Source organism: Anas platyrhynchos, chromosome 4 (assembly GCF_047663525.1).
Source record: "Anas platyrhynchos isolate ZD024472 breed Pekin duck chromosome 4, IASCAAS_PekinDuck_T2T, whole genome shotgun sequence".
Lineage (NCBI taxonomy): Eukaryota > Metazoa > Chordata > Aves > Anseriformes > Anatidae > Anas > Anas platyrhynchos.
In genome coordinates, this window is record NC_092590.1 from 78,302,218 (window position 1) to 78,322,527 (window position 20,310).

A 20,310-nucleotide genomic window follows, 5' to 3' on the forward strand; every position below is an offset into this window, starting at 1 on the left:
TCTCTTATTTGTTTCCCTTTTTGCTGTCCTTCTTTGTTTTAATTTTTGCTCACTTTTTTCTTTTCTTTTTTTTTTTCAGCATGAAACTTTAGATGGCTACAGGAAGTATTTTAATCAAATTGTAGGGTAGGTATCCTTTTTTATACACACGCTTGCTAAATATGTGTGCACTGTGTTGCTGAGTAGCCCAGAAAGAAAGGGAGAGGAGGAAATACTGATTTTTTTTTGACAGCCCTTCAAGGGAGCCCAACCAGGAAAAGAGCTTGGTGAACTTTGCTGTGTCGCTGGTGTGAGCGCTGAGGAACCTGTCAGCTCTTGCACCAGCAAGCACATTTCTGGGAATTTGAGGGAAAATAGGCTCTGTGGACTATGTGCAGCTACTTGCCCCACTAATGAGGTGAATAGGCCCTCTGCCTTAATTATTCTTTAATATTTGATAATTATTTTCTTATTTTCGTGCTAAAGGAGGTGATTCTCAAGTGACTGTTTTGCCTCTGTTCCTATGAACTTCTTATTGCAGTCAAATGTGACACAAGTCATCCAAAACCAGCTGAGGTCTCAGTGGAGACAACCTAAGACCGTTGATCTAGAAAAAAGAGGGTACGAGGTTGAAATTTCTTCAGGAAAGACTGATGATAATCATTTCAGCTTGTAATTGTGACCCTTGTGAGCTCAGTGTGTGCTGCCGACCTCCTAACACAGCTTCGGGTTCCTGGGCTGGGTTTTCCCTACTAAACAGCTGAGGTTTTGTGCAGTAGTGTTTAATATGTTTTTTTGTGACGCTCGCTCCCTGAAACACGCTGCTGCTTTTTGAGCAGCCTGTTTGATAAATGGGCACTGGAGTGAACTGATTGCCTCTAAATGGTTGGGAGCGCGCGGTGTCTCGGGGCGCGAGGGAGTGTTTTCCCTGCAGTGAAGGTGTTTTCCCTGCAGTTAACCAATTGTAACACGATTGCTGCTGGCTGGGGCAGAGTTTAATCAGCGGTTCTTGTTCAAATAACAGGGTGGAGAAGTTCTGCCTTTGTGTATACACAGAGATGCAGCACCAGGAATAACCAGACTTTGGCTCACTGCTATAACGCAGCGAAACATCATAGAAAATAGCGCGTTGTTAAAAATAGGCGAAGAAAATATTGAGTGTTGTCTATATTTGGAACAAATACTGCACATCTGAGCTTGCTCTGGAGATTTGTGCAAGTGCAAATTCTGCACGTCCCTCACATACAGTGTTTGCAGATCTCCCCTTATGTCTCGAAACCTGTAACTTTCGATAACAATGCCATTTTCTCCCCTCCGCTAGGTTTTTTGTAGTTGAAGATCACATCTTGCATACGACGCAGGGCTTGGTAAATAGAGCCTATATTGATGAGCTGTGGGAGATGGCGTTATCAAAAACCATTGCAGCGCTAAGGACGCATTCAGTAAGTAAAAGCCCCAGATTGTTCAGCTGTTGCTTGAGTTTGGCTTGACATGCTGGAAATACTGGCTTTTACAGTAGTTTTCTTTGTTTTGCCTCTTTGCCAATGACTCTTTTTTAAACAATAGAGGGAAGATACAGTGCTATTTCCCCAAAAGGTTTCTTTGGCTTTTTTGGACTCTTGATGCACTGCATTTTCCTTCTGCCAAGCTTGCAATATTTTGGGGGACTGGAAATAAGAAAGCAGTGGTTCAGTATTTTCCGTTACTCGGCTCCTCACTTTTGCAAAGCACCAGCAGAGGGAGTTGGTTTGTCCTGGAATACTGGGGAAAAAAGTGTCGGTATTTGGCACGCTCAACCATGACCCTGTTAGATATTCCTTTAAAATTAATGGCAGTGAATGGATTGCTATCAAACTATAAATCATTGTGCTCGAAAAGACACTAACTAGCTTTTTTATTCTTTAATACTGAAAGACATTTGGAAAAATTACTTATCACTTTGGTATTTCTCTGCTTGAGCAAAGAAAAAAACCCTAAAATAATAATAATAATAACAAAAAACAAAGCCAACTGCAAAAAATGTACAGTTCTCCTCCAGTTTTGCATGACCTGATATCAAGTTGCACTGTTTCAGCTGGGAACACTTGAATGTTTTGCTGTTTCATAGCTTACTGAAAAGTCACCCCATTGGTTAACGGGATGAAAAAATTGCGTTTGGCCATAAAAGAAAAACTGCTAATGACTTTCCCTAAGTCTCTTTTCAAATTGTTGGGACATTTTCTCCAGAAAAACAAGATACTAAATCATCGAAATCCCATTGTTGCTCCTGGGACGGCAGCACCATCTGAAAGCAAGAGGATGCTGCGGGGTCGTGGTGTTGCAGACGTGCAGCTAACGTGGCATGGGATGCCCGTGGTACCTAAGCAGTACAGTGTCGCTGTTGTCTGCCCAGAAAAACTTAAAATTTCTATGTGGAGGCACAATGTACTGCTTCCTCAAACCACGCTGAGTTTTACATTTACGTGCCCTTGACCTTGGCTTTACCAGGGCAGGTGGGAGTGCTGTGGGCTACAGACCCAGAGCTCATGGGGTGAGCAACCACTGAGGCTTCCCGGGAAGCTCTGGTTTTGTATGGCACAGCACTTCTGGTGACTGGAATGCCACCTCCTTCCTCTAAGGCTTCCATCTTACAGAAGGGGATGAGCACAGAGGTGTAGTTTATTTTTTAGAAGAATTTTCTGCTGGCATAATAGCCACGAGAGGAAAACGAGCACAAACATTCTGTTTGTCAGTTTTACCAGCTTCGTTGCCACGACCAGTTGTTTGAAGTGATGCCAGACTTACAGCACAAAGTGGCCGCCAGATTTTTTTTTTCCAGTAATCATACAATTAGCCACAATTTCTCAATGCTGTCCTTGTGGTCACCACTGACATCTCCATAGACCAGTGCCGTCCATCCCATGTTGCTGTTGAGACTGGATGGAAGGCTGTCAGCTGGTGAGGCTGTTCCACTTCTTCCCACTCCGCCAAACTTGTGCCTGGATTTTCTTCCTTGCTGTAGACTGGGACATCTTTTATCACTTCTGATAGCTTTAGGGCATTATCTTTCTTTCTGACTTTCTTTTTTGGACAGTGGAATGGAAAATGTGTCTCTTCCAGTCTTTCACATTGATTAATGGAGTCATTCCTCCTTGAGTTTCCAGTGAACTTTAAATCTCAGTTTCTTTTTCCAGCGTATGATCGCTGATTCTATATTTGGTAAGAGTCTGTCTGAAACTTTGCATATTTCAGCATATTTCAGTGAGGTTTTCTGCTGGTGTGCAGATAGGGTACGACTTGTGGGTGATGTAAGGTGTCTCCGGGGTGATGCTCAGGGCTGTCGCGGGGGGTGCAGTGGTGTCTCTTGAGCTTCAAGCAGTGTCCTGACCCGCAATAAATACTTGTGCTGTAGCTCGGACTGTTAATGTTGCTGAAACATAGGCATGCAACGTGTTTTTCCTCAGCCTGAACTTTCCACTTAGCAATGCAGCCTTCACATGGGGCTTGGGGATGCCTCCCTGCAATGCTTCATTACCGTTAGACACAACACACTAAATATTACATGAGGTGCTGCTGTCTTCTTGGCATGACAGTGCGCTGATTTGCTTCATCTCCTCTCGCTTCCCCAGCAGCTCCTGGGTAATCTTAGAAACACTTCAGGTATCTCTAGAGCAACCGAGATCCTTATTCATCATGGAGAGCCTCAAGAGCAGTGCGTTACAAGGAGAGATACCCTTATCAGCGTGCCTTCCCCTGCCCTGTAAGACGTTAAGGCATGGGCTGCATGATAAAGGCAGCTGATCCTAAGAGTGAATGGTGTGTCTACGTATTATCGCTCGAGCGATAACTCAGGAGGACTGAGGGCAATATTTTCCTGCGTGCTGTGGTTAAAAACGTGTTTTTATTTCCCCCTTATTTGCAGTCCTATTGCTCGGACCCGAGCCTGGTGTTAGACTTGAAGAACCTCATCGTCCTCTTTGCAGACACACTCCAGGTAGGTGGCTGTGGTCTGGCAATCTCAGCGCCCACTGGCAGCCCACGGGCTGGTCTGCTCCGCAGGCAAGGACCAAGAATCAGCTGCCATGCTGAGCACCCACGCTGAGCACAGCCCAGCTTGTCGGGGAACTAAGCCTTTAATCTCCCTTGGTGCTACCGCCTCAGTAAATCACCCCCTAAACCCTTCTGCCTTCGCTGTGCACGTTTGCAGTTGTACTGGGGGAGAATTTGCTCATGTGCTCCCTATTAAGTGCAGAAAATGCTGTTCAGCGCCCTGCTGGTGACTTGTTCTTATCTGATGTAGTCGCTCTCTTCCTCTGCTCCACTGCAGGGATATGGCTTCCCAGTGAACCAGCTCTTTGACATGCTGCTGGAGATCCAAGACCAGTATAGTGAAACCCTGCTGAAGAAATGGACAGGAGTTTTCAGGTACGAAGCAGTTTAAGCCAACTCGTGAGATGTACCTTACAAAGCAGTTTTAAGCAATAAATAAAAATCTTACATTAAAAAAGAGACTAGCAAGTTCATGCCTAAATTTTGGGCAGTGGTAAACTTCAGTCTGGGCTCTCCTTGGACCAGGGAAAGCCCGTTACAGTTGTGGGGATCATGCGTGCAGTAAGATTTGTGCAGTAAATCCATGCACTCCAGAGGTTTAACATCTTAGAGAGGCAAGGTTTTAGTTTCATTATTGAGCCCACTTGACAATCAGTAGGTGAATGGATGCAAAAAGCATGTGCTGCAACTTTTTGGGGTCACATTTTAGACTGGCGTGTATTTATGAAGAGCCTCGTAGCTAGTAGCAAATCTGAAAAATTGTGCTTGGTCTGTCTCACAGAGCATTGGCTTCTGTGCTGAAGAGATCAATGATGTTTCTGTTTGCAGGAAGGGTTCCTGTACCTGCATTTCTAACTTTTTTCCTTTTCCAGAAATATACTTGATTCAGATAACTACAGTCCCATCCCGGTGACAAATGAAGAGATGTATAAGAAAATAGTTGGACAGTTCCCATTCCAGGATGCAGAACTTGAAAAGGTAAACTTAATCGAGGAAACCAGCATGGCACGTCTCCTGATGCACTAAAACCCCACACCTTGTTTGCTGGCATGGAGAACTAGAAATTAAAAGGTCAAAAACCCACAAAACCAAACAAACAAAAAGAGAAAAGAACAAATATACTTTCCATGTGTTGCATTTCTTCTGGCATGGGGGAGGAATACCTCATCAATTTTGTTTTCAGATCACAATGTACTATTGCAGTTCAGCATTGCTTGCAGTAGATGGGGGAGAGACAAAAAATCTGCTTCCATTGGTATTTTAGTCCCATTTTTTGAACCATGCTATTGACCTTTTTTTTTTTGTTGTTTTAATCTAATAGTTAAAAAAGAAAAGACATCAGCCCAACAGAAAACAGAAGGTGGTATATCTTGGCTTTTGTAAAAGTGCGTGCTTGCAAAACCCAACAGTGTAGCCAAATTTGACCTAGCCAGTGTCCCTTAAAAGCATGCTTGGCCTTGTGCTCCACATCTGGCAGCCAGCGAGCTGCGAGCCTGGCGAACTTAATTATGACTGGGAGGGCTTTCGATCCAAGTCAAGTGTTTAGATTTCAGAAAGTCTGTGTCCTTCCCTAAAACTGTGTCATGGGATCCAGGTTCTTACTGTTAGGCTCTGCAGCTCCCAGCCGTGTCTGTGCTGTGGGTAAAAGCTGGCTCGTAAAAATTTGGTTCAAGGGAGAGGACATCTGTTTCGTCTGGGCTTTTGGTGTGGTAAGCAAGTGCTCACCTTGGGCAGTAACTGGGGAGGTGACCAAGCAAAACGCCTTGCACGTGGTGGGAAATAAAGGAATTCTCTGACAGGGTTTTGTCATACGAGTAAGGGAGTTGGGAAAGGGAACGAGAGGAGCTTTGTGCTGCCTGCTCCCTTCTAGCTACAAGTCTCCTTCCAGCCCATTTCAGACTCCAAATCCCTTATGCACCCATGTGCCATTTGTAAGTGATTATCTGGTCTTTCACTTGGCTGAAATGTTTATATAATATACAATAAATGCTGGCTTGTTGTTTCATTGCTGGACTTAGCTAAATATTAGAATTAATTTGGCTGCTTGGAACATGTTGCTGGAAAGCAGTCGTCACTCCGGGCTGGCTGTGAGAGCGATTCTCCCTCTTAAAGATCTGCTCTTTGACTTCAATTCTCTCCTGTATTTTACAGCAACCATTTCCAAAGAAGTTCCCCTTTTCTGAGTTTGTGCCTAAAGTTTACAATCAGATTAAGGAATTCATCTACGCCTGTCTGAAGTTTTCAGAAGACCTTCACCTGAGGTATGGGACAATTGTGCTACTGGCTGTGATATGGAAGTGTTGTTGGCACTGAAGGATCTCAGCATGGTTAAAATATGAATTCTCTTCCTAAACCACCCATGCCACTTAGTTGCTTGGATATACGTTGTCCAGGTTGGAGGTGGCTGCTGCTCTCCTTGGAGCGGTGGCATCTTTTTTGTACAAAGGGCTGGCTAAGTCTTAAAATAAATACATAGATAAATAAATAGATAGATAAATAAATAAATAAATAAAAAGCCTCATGCTAGGTCAATAAAGTAAGAGAGGGCCTTTCCCTCTGAGACATTTCCGAGTCACTCGTATTGAATGGATGGATCTGGTTGTCCCAAGGAAGATCGTGGTGTCCGCCTGCCATCAGGTTGGCGCCTGGCACCGTGTCTGCAGCTTCCCCAGCCTGTCCCTCAAGGAGCATTGGTGACAAAACTCAAGGTTTTCATTTGCCCTCTGTGTTAGTGAATGTTGGCTTCTGGTTTGGGGGTTTTGATTGTTCTTATTTCCCACGGGAGATTATCGATAAATCAGATTATTTGTACATATATATTTTTTTTAAACCTTAAAAATATTTTGTTTACCATCCTTTCTGCATCCCAAGGCTCCCAGATGCTGGTTTTGCTTCTGTGTGTGTGGAAGACAGCTATATTAGCCAGGAACTGCAAGTTGCTGCTCTCTTTTTACACCCAGTAATGTTTTTACCTTGGTAGAAGTATATAAATAAATATTGAGAGCCTTCTCCCCTCTGACTGTTGGTAGAGCTGCACCAGGCTGTACGTGGAGTTTCGCCTCTCCGGGCAGCTTCATGGCCTGACAGCAAATACTGCCCCCATGCTAATGTGAAGGTAGGGCTGTAATTTAGGGACTCACCAGATATTTTGGTGCCTACACAAGGCTCTTTGAGGTTTCAATATCTTCTTTGGGAGAGGGGTGGTAATTTTGAGAGCCACTTTCTCTCCATCCTCTCCGGGACGTGGCAGCTGTTAGCTGGGGTGGAAGCACGGGACTTTTTTTCCCCCCTTCAGCTTCAGCCTTTCACTGGTGGCAGGTTGTTCTCTTCGGTGCCTCCCAAGGCTCTTAACCCATGGGTCACCATGAAATGTCTCGGTTTCTGAAGCCGCCGGAATGGTCCGATTTCACACGGCTGCTGGTTTCACCGAGCCCCTCCGTTGGCACTTCCCTTGTGACTTTTGTGCCCTTCACCATTACGGAGGTGATTGGGTTTGTCAGGGAATGGCAGAAAAGTGTTCCCTTGGGGCCCTGCTCTGGGGTCCCCCCAGACAAGTTATTAAAATTCCTTTCGACATTGGATTTTCCAGCCCTTTTCGAGGAGTGGTTTGGGGCTGGGGGAGGGGAGCCGAGCTCTTGGCTTTTCTAGCCAAACATTTGGAATATTTCTCTGAAAACCCCTGTTGACACTTTCTTCATTTCACCCTGACAGCTTGAATTAGGTTTTATTAGGAAGCTTGGCTACAAAGCCGGCAGCAAGTTTTCTTTCTCTTCTCTTTCTTGTTCTTCTTTGGTTGTCATTTACCTTGCACCCTGGAGTGATTGGGGTCAGCCCGTCAGTCACGGGAGGCCTGAAGGTCATGACTACTGCTATGGGATATGGGACATCAGCTGTCACCAGCCCAGACAGTTTGCTTAACTACTCCGCGGTCTTTTCCTGAAGAACAGAGCCCATGGCAGAAAAACGGAGCTCGTGTTTTTTCTAATTATTATTTTAAACCAGCTCCCTGTGTTTGTTGGACGGGAGCGTTCTCCTTTATGCTGATACGCTTCTGAGACTTGTTTTGCTTTTTGAAGGATTTGAAGAAAATTTGGAGCTCACCGCGCGTTTACGGGGGTTGCGAATTCTTTTGGTTTGGCTCTATTAATTTGATTAGGAGAAAGAAAACCTCCTTTATCCTGTCAACAGTTCTCCCGTTGGTAAAAAGCGCGTCTTGGAGCCCATTGAGGAGACGGCTTTAAAAGCATCCACTTGCTGGAAGGCTTCCACCGCTTCCAGTGGAATTTCCCATTTTAAAGATTGGGGATATCTTCGGCAAGCAGCGGCTGGAAGTGGGAGATGTCAGCTCTAATCTACCAGGGCTCTGATTGTTTTTCTCCCAAACAAAGCAGCAGTCCCGAAAGCACTTAGGGTACAATTCTGAAAGCGCTGAGAATAACTTAGCTAATAAAGTTGTTCATAATGATGATGAAATGGGGCAAATACTCAGAGCAAGCAGCCTGCGTGAAAAGTATTGCTTGTTTGGGGGGTTTGCTTTCTTTTTGCTTATTGAGAATGGAAATCTGGCTTTTCTGTTGAACCCAGAATTATCCTCTTGGAGATACCAGCATTGCCTCGGCTCGGGGGCTGCTCTTGTTGCCACCTCATTGCACCTTTTCTCTCGAAACAAGGGGCACGCTCCAGTGCCTGGTCAAATCCCTCTCTGGATATGATCAGGTGTTTTCCAAGGAGCGTTCCTGAGTTTTTTTTCTTGGTGTGTGGGCACCTCCTGGGAGATGTCAGCTCTGCTGGCACCCAGGGATTGCCTGGCTGCTCTCCCCGGCATAAACCTTCAATTTAGACTTTATTTTCTAGATAATGTGGCCAACTAACAAAATGATAGCAGGAAGCCTGGGGAAGCAGTACTTGTGCGCAGAGAAAACTCGGTTAGAAGTGCTTTGAAGAGGTAAATGCAGCTTGGAAGTGCTAAGTAGTGTTATTAAGCCCTGCTCGTCTGTGCCCTGGAGGCTTGCAGGCTGAGATGGCGCTGCCGATTCCTTCGAGTGAAGTCAGGGATGGAAACAAAGCCTCCAGAGAGAGGTGAGAGCTGACAATGCCCAAAACCACTCGTTTTTCATCTCCTGGGAAGGCAGCATCCAGAATAACCAACTGGCCGCTGTGTTCTGCACCCCTGGCAGTGGTAGCACAGCCTCCTGCCACCAGCTTCTCCTTCAGCCTCGGCCCATCGCAGCCTCCTGCGCTTCCCAAATCCTCAGGGACTTTGTGAGTCCCCAGTTCCCTGATTTCCCAGTACAGATTTATTTTTTTTTTGGCCCCTTGTGAGCCGGGGGGCTTTGAAGTTCCCCCTCAACACCTCCTTGCTGTTCTCCAGCTTGTTCCCACCCTGTGCTGGCAACACCAAGTGCCACGAGGTCCCCTTGTGCCATGTCCTTTAAGTCTCTCGTGCCTTTTTACCGTCTGTGGATCATCACGGCGTTAGGTTTTATCGTCCTTGCTAGATTTAACCGTGCTGTTGTCTGGTGGAAGGGACCGGAGACAATCTGGGTTTCTCTTCCCCCCACATCCTGCTCCACCCTTTCAAAAACCCCAAAGCAACACCTTGGACCTCGCATCACAGAGGAGCCCTGGGATGGGAGGTGTGATGTGGGCTATCCCTGACCACCACAGGCTCTTCCCTGCTAACCAGGAGCAAAATAAACTCCCAGGGATTGTTGGTGATGATCCAGAAGAGATCCCCACTAAGACTTGGGCTGGTGACATTGAGTTTAGGATCCAGAAGCTGGATCCCACCGAGCTGCTGTTCCTGCTCTGATAGTGGCTGGTGGGTATCAGGAGCAGGGCTTGAAAAGCAGCCTTTTAAACATCAGAGAAAAGGAAATAGTAAGGAAACCAGAAAATAGAAAAGGAAATAAGTAAGGCTCGGGTGCTGCTGGCCCTGGGCTGGGCTCAGTGTGCCCGGTCTGACATTAAACACACGCAGGATTTTGGAGCCGTGTGCCCTGCTCCGGGGGCACCCCCAGCGGCAACGCCCCCAGCTCCGCGCTGCCGGTGGGGTAACTGAAGGTTTGCTTTTGTTTCTCCTCTTGATCCCTGCTTTGTAATCTGGCCCATTTGTCAGGTAGAACAGGATAAGGAGCAAAAGGTCGCGGGGTTGATTTACCGGGAGCCTGAAAGTTATTAATGTTTCTCAGCCTTTGCAGTTGGAAATTTTCTTTGCCGTCAGCTGCCTGTCACTGCGCTGCCAGAGATAAAGCCCCGTTGTGTCAGGGCTAATGCAGGGCCAACGACAGATCAAAGGAGCCTGCGTCGGGGCCGGCTTCCAAACCCTCCTTCAAAAAGCAGAGGTTGCACCTTGCCGTTTGGAGGGGCAAGGCGGCGTCCCTGCAGCAAAAAGCAGCGAGGCAAACCCCTGCGTTGAGCAATCCTGCAGCTGCAATTGCCTGGCAGAGGCCACGAGGATGTTACAATCTGATTTAGTTGAGAAATTAATAAATAAATAAAAAAGGCAAGCGAGTTGTTTCATTTCCCTCCCCACCCTGGTGCGGGTTTTGATCTGAATTTGGAAAATTTCAGCTTTGTGCAAGGAGGAGCAGCTCAGCTGGATGTCTTCGTGCTAACACCGTGGGTGACTCGTCCCCTGGCGTCACCCCTGGACAGGGCAGGGATGTAGGTTTGCCCCATTAGTCTGCCTTTAAATCCTAAAATACCAGAAATTTAGGTCTTTTTGTGCACGTGTCTGCATCAGTACGTCGGTGCCCGTGGGCGATGTACAGATGATCAGGCATAAGCCACCCAAGGGTCGGAGAGCAGACCAGGTGATGAGGTCTCCGTGTTTCTTTTTTTGCCTTGCGATAAAGCATTTTGCAAATCTCTCTTTAATTTCTCCTTTCCAGCTCCACGGAAGTCGATGATATGATTAGAAAATCGACCAATCTGCTGCTGACCCGAACGCTGAGCAACTGTTTACAGAACGTCATCAAGAGGAAAAACGTAGGGCTGACAGAGGTAAGACTCGGAGCCGAGCACACCAATTTCCAGGGCAGGGCACAAGAGTGGGGTTTGGTCCCTTGGAGCTCACTCCAGCACCTTTTAGAGGTGCTGGTTTGGAGCATTTCTGTGAAATATTTGGTTGGAGACAGAAAAAGAAGCTAGGCAGCAGTGCTGTGCAAAGCAAGAAAAGCTTTATACATATGGAAGGAGGAATCTTTTTTCTGCTGTTACTAGAATTACCCCCCTTTGGGATTTTTGTAGCATATATCTGGGTTGAAGTGGCAGGAGAGAGGACTTCAGGGGGTTTTGGGGTGGTTTTAATGCCAGAGCTGTGAGAGGATAGGGACTGGTCTCCACCTAAAGATGTTCGAGGCAGTTCCAGCACATTGATATATGCAGCATGAACTCTGTCCTGGCATTTTCTTTTCAAGATTGGTACTTTTCTGTGCACGAAGCCAGATTTCTGAAAAGTTCAAGGCATAGAAGTCACAACTGTTTGGGAAGGTGTGTGGTACCCAGGCCAGGTTGGATCCCTTAGTGGGACCCCTGTGTGCTGTTGGGAACCGAGCAGGTATTAGTACAGCTGCAGATCTTTAATTAACAGTGCTGTAGGAACGGGTAACGTTCTCTGGACACCATAAATACCCCATATGGGGGAATTTCAGAGTTCAGTGCATTATGGCCGTCCGTAGTTGCACAGGGTGCATCCTCAGACCTTTATCTCTGGAATCCCTCTGCTCCCTGGGGGCAAATTCCTCCTCCGTCCTGCTCGTCCAGGGGCTCCCTCCACGAAGAGGAATGCGACGCTGTGCCTTGCACTGTCCATCCCCCAAATGCTCCTTTTGCTGCTGCTGCAAACAGCGGCCACCGTGGGATTGAGGGCGAACTGGGTGACTCCTCTTAGCTGCTTTTGCCCAGTTTAGACGGCGTGGATGTGTGCGGTACCTGGAGGTGATGCCTTGCTTTGGGCTGAGAGTGGCTTCTTCATCTGTGTCGGAGGCAAGGAGATTTTTTTGTGAGAAAATAGGATTTGAACTCTTATCCGTATGGGTCCCTTCCAACTCGAGATATTCTGTGATTCTGTGACTCTGGTGTTCATCTCTGAATCTCTCTTCATATTTATAGAGTTTCACCCTCTTCTTCCCTACCACTTCCCAAGGTACCACTAACCTTCTCCCTGCGTTGTCTCTGCCCAATTTTTTCTAATTCAATTGAAGAAAAGATACTTCGAGCATCTTTATTCCCTCCTGCCTCTTTTCTTTGCATAACCATTGACTTGTTTGTCCAACTGGAAGCACGCTGTGATTTTCCTCCGAGCTTCTCAAATCCTTCCCTATTTAGACAAGATGAGACACAGACGTGGCTGCGTGGAGCACTGGAATCAGAGGACAATTTGGAGAGTCAGAGATCGTATGAAAGCATAGGCGTGGTGTCAAAAGTGACTTCAAAAGATATTTAAGTCCCTAGCACAACCATCACTTCCCAGATTTAATTTTAAGCAACTCTATCTGTTCCTGGGTGCTCCAGTTTCTTCTTCCAAGCCATGGGTAAGGTAATGCAAGACCTTGTACCAACCATCATGGTCAGTTATCCTCTTTAATTAATTTTTCATAAACGTGCACTTGGAATGGGAAGGAATTGATCTAGCAGGGCGTAGTGGCACACGCTGCTAAAGATGCCAAGACCACTGCCCAACCTGTGAATTCCTAATTACATGAAATGAGACGCAGCATCTCCACCTGGTAGCCTGAATTAACCACCAGGGACTGCTCTCAAGAGATGAAAAAAATGAATTGCAGAAACCAGAACTCCTGCTGCAGGAGACGTCAGTCTCAGTGCGCAGCAAGCTTTCAGCTGAGCAGCAGATTTTCCTTTTCTCTGCGTTTTCAATGACCTTGACACCCCTTAACAAAAGGGCAGGGAAAGACGATACTGTTTTTTCTGGTTTTCATTTGAATACTCAAGCAAGAAGGTGTTACCCCTCCGAGTTCACGAGAAAATGGGAACATGAAGGAAGCGGGGTGGGAGCAGGAAAGCTCATAACCAGCGGTGGAAGAGGATCAAAGCAGGGCCTCCGAGTCTGATGGCTGATCTGAACCAATAAATGGTGGTGACCAGAGAAGAGGGTTAGGAGGAATTTCACACAGTTGGAAATATTTAATATTTAATTAAGTTGAAACTATAGGAAAATACATCACGATTGTGACGTAAGGGCTGACATAAGGAAAAGCAAATAAATGAGGACTTTTTAGAAGGCAAAAAATCAAGAACAGAATTAACCCAAGGAATTCAGAACTGAGAAGCCCTCCTAGTTATGTGTGTAATGCTTTCCAGGGACCAAGTACAAAACAGGAGGATTTCAGAAAGATTGTAATTTGATTTTGTAAAGGAAAAAGCTGGCTGAAATCACAGAAGCACTGGCTGGAAGTGACTTACAGAGGTCTCTAGTCTGACCTTCTCCTGTGTTATTGCCAAACCTGGGTCACGTCAGCCCTGTCTTTTTTACCTGACTTGATTTTTCCAAGACGTAGGTCCCACAGCTTCTCTGGGCACTCTGCTGCAATTCTTAACAACTCTTTTTGTTCCTAATATCCAAGCTGAGCCTCCCAGTCTGTGGCCATTGCCCCTTCTTATGCCACCTGGCACCAGCGCGAGCTGGGTGCTGTAATCTCTGCAGCATTACTGCAGGCTTTGTGTGTACGCAACACTCAGGTCGGTGCTTCAACATGAAAGGATCAAAGAGGCGAAAAGAAAAGAAACAATGCTCCGCCTGGCACGGCACTGCCTCTTTCCATCTCATTCAGAAACAACTGATTTGTGTTTCAAAATAATTTCTTTAGAAGAGGTAAGTGCAGACTACCACACCATACTCCGGCAATTAAATTATGTCAATCCGGAGCATTGTAATGCCTCCTCTGTCTGCAAGAGAAGGGTTTTGGCACGATATCTGAGCTAGATGTTTTTTGGAAGGGTTTCGCCACGGCTTATGTTACACCTTGAAAATATTCACGGCAGTCTGCACAGAAGAAAAGGTACCTGCTTAAGGAATTAGCGATGTGTTTGGCTTCCAAGTCAGCGATCCTTGAGTGGGAGCTGGGATTGTTTTCCTCTGGATTACAAACCTTTACGCTGATTGACTTCGGCAGAGTCTTTTGCTCTGCAGTTGCCTTTAAAGCCCCAAAGCAGCACCATGAGAAGACAGCATTAAGAAAATTGCAGATAATGGTGGGTGCGATAACCAAGGAGGTACCAGGGCAGCATCTGCTGTTCACCACACCACCCTTGGAGAAGCAAAACCTTGTGGTGGCTTTGTTGGAAGCCTTGGGGTGATGTTGGTAGGTGTCACTCAAGGCACGGGTTGGTTAGGGTTCACGAGCAGACGGGATAGCTGGGATTTGGCATGGCACCTCTTTGTAAGCCCGTTGCGTTTGAGCTGTGCTGAAACCAGAGCTGACTGACAGCTGAATATAGGAAAGTCATGAAAAAAAAACTTTTGTGATACGAGTGGCTGTCATGGGAAATGCTTTTTTTCAAAAAAAAATTATCTTTTACTTAAGTCTCTGCTGTTGTTAAAGGAGGGGAGCCTTTGAGTGTGGAGCAAAGCTTAGTGTGTTTGCACAGCGTCAGCTTTTCATGCCAGAAGTTCTTAGAAATTGGCACCCAGCAGCCTGGCACCTCCCTGGCTTCAGGAGCACCTTTCCTGAAGACTTCTTTTTCTCTTTTTTTTAACCTTTGCAGCTTGTACAGATCATTATAAACACGACCCATTTGGAAAAATCGTGCAAGTTCCTAGAGGAATTCATAACCAATATCACCAACGTACTTCCAGAGACTGTCCACACTACGAAACTTTATGGGACCACGACTTTTAAGGTGAGAACGCCAGTAAATGGCTCCTCTGGGGAGCTGCTGTCGGTTTTTGGGTTCAGAGGATCTGTTTTCAAACCGGGTGTGTGGCTGCCTGGACGGAGGGAGCTGAGCTGAGCCGAAAGGTAATTTTGGCATACCCTGGGAACTGTGTGCCATCAGACGAGATTTTTGGGCTTGTCCTTCAGAGCAGCTCTACGCTTTGCTTGTGTCGAGATCGGGAGCCTTTGTAGCCCTAATTTACAGGCTGTGACTGCAACACTTATTATCTGCAGGATTAAGCAGCTTTTAAACAAAAGCCTGATTTTTTTTTAAATGAACTTCGTTTTGCTGTTTGATCTCCATACAGCGTTGCATACATCTGGCCATGAACACAAGCTTTCTCCTTTCACCCAAGAGAATAGATTTTCAGAAATTAAATTTTTGCCTCTTTCCATCTTTTAGTGTTGTTAAATACTAAAAGGAGTGGAAATGCTAAAACTCAGGTCCGGAAGAAAGTGCTGGAATTTCTCAGTCTTTAAATCTTTAAATCCTAACCCCAGAGGATCCTCCTCAGATACTTCACATGAAGTCCTAAGACTATAACTGGTTATTATGGGGTGTCTGCATTGTGCACAGTGTCCAGAGAGCAGGAGATGGGATCAGTGCCAAGGACACCAGCAATGGCAGGGAATTGATTAGGTGAGGTTTGCCCTTGGGATAACTCAGCAGGAGGTGAAAGCCCCACGACCCCAGGGAATTCCCTGCCTCATCCCATCCAGCAGCATCTTTTCCTACTTGACCTGAGGATGACTTTTCCTATCCTTGTTCTGGCAGGGAAGCTCTGGGCTTCCAGAAGATCTGGCAGCACAAGTCCCACCAACACAAGCTATCCCGAGGTTGTTGCAACCATGTAGTTCCCTCCAGACCCTGTCCTGTGCTACTTTAGGGCTAAGTTTCGGGCCAGTGCATCCTGTAGCTCATGGAGCACCTGTGCAGAGGCATGGTATGGAGTCTCCATCCCATACAATATCACCTTCTTTCACAGGATGCCCGCCACGCTGCTGAGGAAGAGATTTACACCAACCTGAACCAGAAGATTGACCAGTTCTTGCAGCTGGCAGATTACGACTGGATGGCCATGGAGCCGGGCAGCAAGGCCAGTGACTACCTGGTCGACCTCATTGGCTTTCTGCGCAGCACGTTTGCCGTGTTCACGCACCTCCCGGTAAGTGACCCCCCAAATTTTCTTTCTTTTTCTATCCAAGGAGCACACGGACACCTGACGGTGCTGCTGAAAGTGATGGTTGCTCAAGCCTCATGGAGTGAGATGGAAATGGGGCCTTATGCTGGCTCTGTCTGACAAAGTGTCAAGTGTTACGAAATAGCAAATCTATTTTTAAAGTGAGCTATTTCATGTGTTAGCAGAAGGCAGGCTTTGGTGAGAGTCTCCCCAAGTATTTCTGATTATTTGTGAATCTACTTACGTGAGAATGAGGGAAAGAAACCTCCCAGTCCACCAGCAGAGGTAGGATCACAACTCACTCCCACCTACATTTTAGATACGTTAACTTTCAGCTTAACAGACATTCCACGATTATTTTGAGAGGTCCCAGCAGAAGCGTGTGCATGACTTGAGCTGCAGATACGTTTCCAACTGTTTGTCCAATGCCTTACATCAAAATATTGCTCTGCGTCGTAAGGCAGCATATGTTTCTTTCTTTTCTCTGCTGTCTAAAATATGCCTGTGTTTATGCTGTTACTGCGATCAAAAATGTCTTTTATGTTGTTTTTTTTTTTTTGCACTTGGCTGAGTAGTGTCCCCTTGAGTAGGAAAAATGTAACCATCAGGGAGTTCATTTTTGCTCAGACAGCTTTTTTTGCTTTTAAACAAGATTTGTTCTGAGCTGTCTGGATATATACTTAGGAGCCTCTTCAATCAGCAGGTATGTTGAAATAGCAAATCTTCTGAACACTGTATTTGTCCTAAAAGCAATTTCACATCTTTCTTCTTCATTGGCCTGCTATTTATTTGTTGTTACTGGGTGCCCAGGATTATAGAGTAATGGCACACAGCGTGGGCACCTGTTTATTGGCTTGGCTATGAACGGGAAGAGAAGGCTGATAATACACAAGGACACTTCTTAGCTTTGTTCTGCTGGTTTGTGTCTCGGTGATTGCACCACTGGAAGGGATGTTTAAGCCCTCCAGAGCTGTTCCAGGAGGTGTCACAGCCCCAAAACTTCAGCAGGACCTTGCAGACTTGCACATAGTTCATGTCCTTGGCCTTCTCCATCATGGCAGCAAGATTCGGTAGCTGATGGAAGCGAGCTCTGCTTAAAAGTGGTTAGAGAAGCCACCAAAAGAGAAATGAAAGCGGCTTTCCCAGGGTAACCACTTTTTGGGTTACTTACACAAGCAAATAATGGAAATCCTGGAGGCAGCCAAACAGCCCTGCTGCAGGCAGCAGCTTTTACCTGCTCCATCCTTCCCCTGCAGAGAGGTGAAGAAAAAAACCCGCTGATGTTTTTTTTTTTGTCCCCCCAATGCAGAACAATTTGGGGAGGGTCAGCTCCCAGCACCGCAGCGTGGCTGACGGGAGGGATGAGGATAGGGAGAGGAGCCCGCGATGATTTATGAGACGGGCCTGGAGTGATTTATCTTCCTTAAACATTAACGTTTCCATTCTGAACTCATCAAAATTGTTTCGGAGACCGGGAGGGCAGCAAATCAGCCGGGATGGCTCCAAGCAGCCTTTCTGTTCCGCAGCTGCACCGAAAGCACCCAGTGGGTGAGGAGGCTGCTGGCCACGGTGGAGGAGCCAGGTAACGTGCTGGGGCTGCTCAGATGCTCTCCTCGGAGCATCGCACGGCACTGAGCCTGCCTCCAGCCCTCAGACAGGGCAGGCAGCTTAATCAGAGCCTGAGGTCTAATTTGTGAAGCTGTAGATCAGGGTTAAACGGCTGCTAGGAGAGAGAGAGGTCTGGGATTTGGGATATTTTGGGGTTCCTGCCTTGAGAGGAGCGTTACGGAGACGAATCCCTTGCACTTTGCTGGCAGGTCCTTGGTGAGTCAGGAAGAACCAAAGGCTGGCGGCAAGGTACCCAGCTCCCTCGGTGATCCCTTCTCGTGAGGCTCAGGAGCCTTTTCCCGGCAACTTCTTTAGAAGCACTTTAAAACCTGAGTGCATTTCGGAGTGATTTGTAGGGGACGAGGCGTGGGAAAGCCCCCGTCTGTCTACAAGAACAGAAAAATGAAGGCGATGTTTGTGAAAGCACCGAGTGTACGGGATGTGCTTCCTCTGGGGAAGGAAGGAAGGAGTGAGAGGGCTTGGAGAGGGAAAGGAAGCATCTCCAAAAAGCACGGATTGTCAGTCCTTGTGGGACGGCCAGTGGCAAGGTAGGGCCTTTAATATACTGCTGACCTACATCCAGCCCCAAATGCAGCACAACATTACAACCTAAAGGAGCTGCTGTCCTGTTTGAGGAGTTTGCAGCCTGTTCCTGCTATAAAATACGGGATTTCCACACTTGGGTAGCTTACAGGGAGAGGGAAGGGACTGCTCTGTCTGTCCCTGGGGAGAGGAGCATCTTCTCATTCCTGGAAGTGGTCTGTGCTCAACGCCTGCCCCTCTGATCCCTTGGCTTCTGCTGCTTTGGGTGCCTTCGTGCTCCGAATTTCTGCCATTAACCAAATCGAAGAGCTCCCTGCTGGCGGGTGACCTTGCGGTAGGTTTTTAGGAGGAGAGCGGCAGGCTGAGGAGCTGACTAAGTGGCAGGAGGCGAGCTGCTCGGCGGCCCTTTGTCACGACAGTAATTACCCCGAAAACAAAACCCTTCACCTGCTGATCAAAGCAACTCGGCCTGGGCATGTCGGCGGTTCCCCGTGCTAAAATTACAGCAACAAAAACCTCTGTCCTGTAATATAACAGAGCCGAAAGCCCTGATCCTGCAAAAATGCAGGCGGTTGCTTAACTTGACGTGTGAGTAATCCCATTGTGTTGGCCGGGGCTGCTCGTGGGCAGGAAACCTCCCCGGGGTCAAGGCTCGGAGAGCGCAGCGGGGCCCAGCAAATGGCCTTGGAGGGTCCGGCTGTGCCCGGGCAGCTTTTCGGAGAGGCTCGGGGAGAGGAGAGGAGGGGAGGCGAGGTGCTGAGCGAGCAAAAAGCTCCGGCTGTGCCCCTTGGGGGGATACAGGACCGAATCCTTCCTGGATTTATTGCGGGGAGGGGTGAACACCCCTGGCTAAAGCTGCTCCTGGCTCGTGGAGTGGCACCGAGCATCCCCTCCTCCTTGAGTGTCCAGGCAGGAGGTGCAAATCCTAATTTTTCCCCTTAGAGCATCGGAGGAGCTGATTTTTTCCCTTCCAGCTGCAGGGAAGAAGCATTTGCAGCATCTCCTTCTGCTTGCCCGTGCCGGGGGGGCGGCTGTCGTTCCCAAAACCAGCAGAAAATGCCTCAGCCTGGGAGTCCCCAGAATCTTTTGGCTTTTTTTGCAGCTTTGCTTGGGGACGGCCAGCCCCGGGGAAGGGGAGGTGAAAAGTTCATGGTGAAGTTAACGGGGCTTTGGTGCATGCTCGGGCTTTTCATGGTGGTTTAGAGCCACAATTCGAAAATGCTCCGCTAAGTGCCCCGAATGTCTCAAAGCAAATAACATGCTGCTGGAAATAAAAGCAGAATTAACATTTGGCTTCGAGGCTGCCCTCTTCCTGCGTTAACCAGCGAGGGTTGGTTACGGCCGCCGCCGCTCTGCTTATTAATATGGGATGCTCAGGCCTCCTTTAAAAGAAAATATCTTTTTTTTTTCCCCCCCTTAACGTTAAAAAAAACCATTTTGCTGGTTTTTCAGAGGGCCGCGGCCTCCAAAAATGAACATTTTCGGCATCGCACTTTTAAAAAAAGAATGACTGAAAAAGCCTTTTGTCTCTGATGGCTGATTGTTGTTTTTATTTCTTGTTAGACAAGTTAATGTAAATCGCATTGACAGGGCTACTCCAAACACACTGATTTGTTGACATTAAGCTTTTCAAAGATGGAGGGTTGTGTCAACACCTACAGTGAACTGTCAGGTTAACAAAGCAAGGATGTTTTCCTGGGGGAGGGGAGCGGGGCAGGGGGGAAGGGGTGTGTTTTGTTTTTATTTTAAGTTTCCTTTAATCCTCTGTTAGTCTTGTATCTTGATAACCTCCTTTGGAAGGTAATCAGGGCAGGTCAAGAGGTGATGGTGACCCGGGAAGGGGAAGCAATCTTTCAGCGATCGAACAAACTCCAACCTCCGCCGGCCCGAGCAGTTCAGCGGGAACTCTCTGCGGAGGGTTTTTTTTTTTTTTTTTTCCTCTTTTTTCCCCCCCTTTGTGCTTATTTTTGCCAGATGGCAGGCACAGATTTCAGCTGGAACTGCGCAAACGCTGCGGACGCTCCGCCTGGAACATTTTGCCTTATTCACCATATTGGCATCTCCTCCCGGTT

The 20,310-nt window shown here is 47.1% G+C and overlaps 1 protein-coding gene across 11 annotated transcripts in view; it reads left to right on the forward strand.

Moving 5' to 3' along the window:
* EXOC6B (exocyst complex component 6B) overlaps positions 1–20,310 on the forward strand; it is a 266,579-nt gene that overhangs the window by 153,946 nt on the left and 92,323 nt on the right. For all 11 annotated transcript variants that reach the window (XM_072037927.1, XM_072037928.1, XM_038177996.2 and 8 more), the window contains 9 exons: positions 80–126; positions 1,301–1,421; positions 3,881–3,952; positions 4,286–4,383; positions 4,881–4,986; positions 6,160–6,269; positions 10,902–11,013; positions 14,737–14,871; positions 15,893–16,072. In XM_072037927.1, the coding sequence (XP_071894028.1) occupies positions 80–126; positions 1,301–1,421; positions 3,881–3,952; positions 4,286–4,383; positions 4,881–4,986; positions 6,160–6,269; positions 10,902–11,013; positions 14,737–14,871; positions 15,893–16,072 (981 nt within the window). The remainder of the gene's footprint in view (positions 1–79; positions 127–1,300; positions 1,422–3,880; positions 3,953–4,285; positions 4,384–4,880; positions 4,987–6,159; positions 6,270–10,901; positions 11,014–14,736; positions 14,872–15,892; positions 16,073–20,310) is intronic.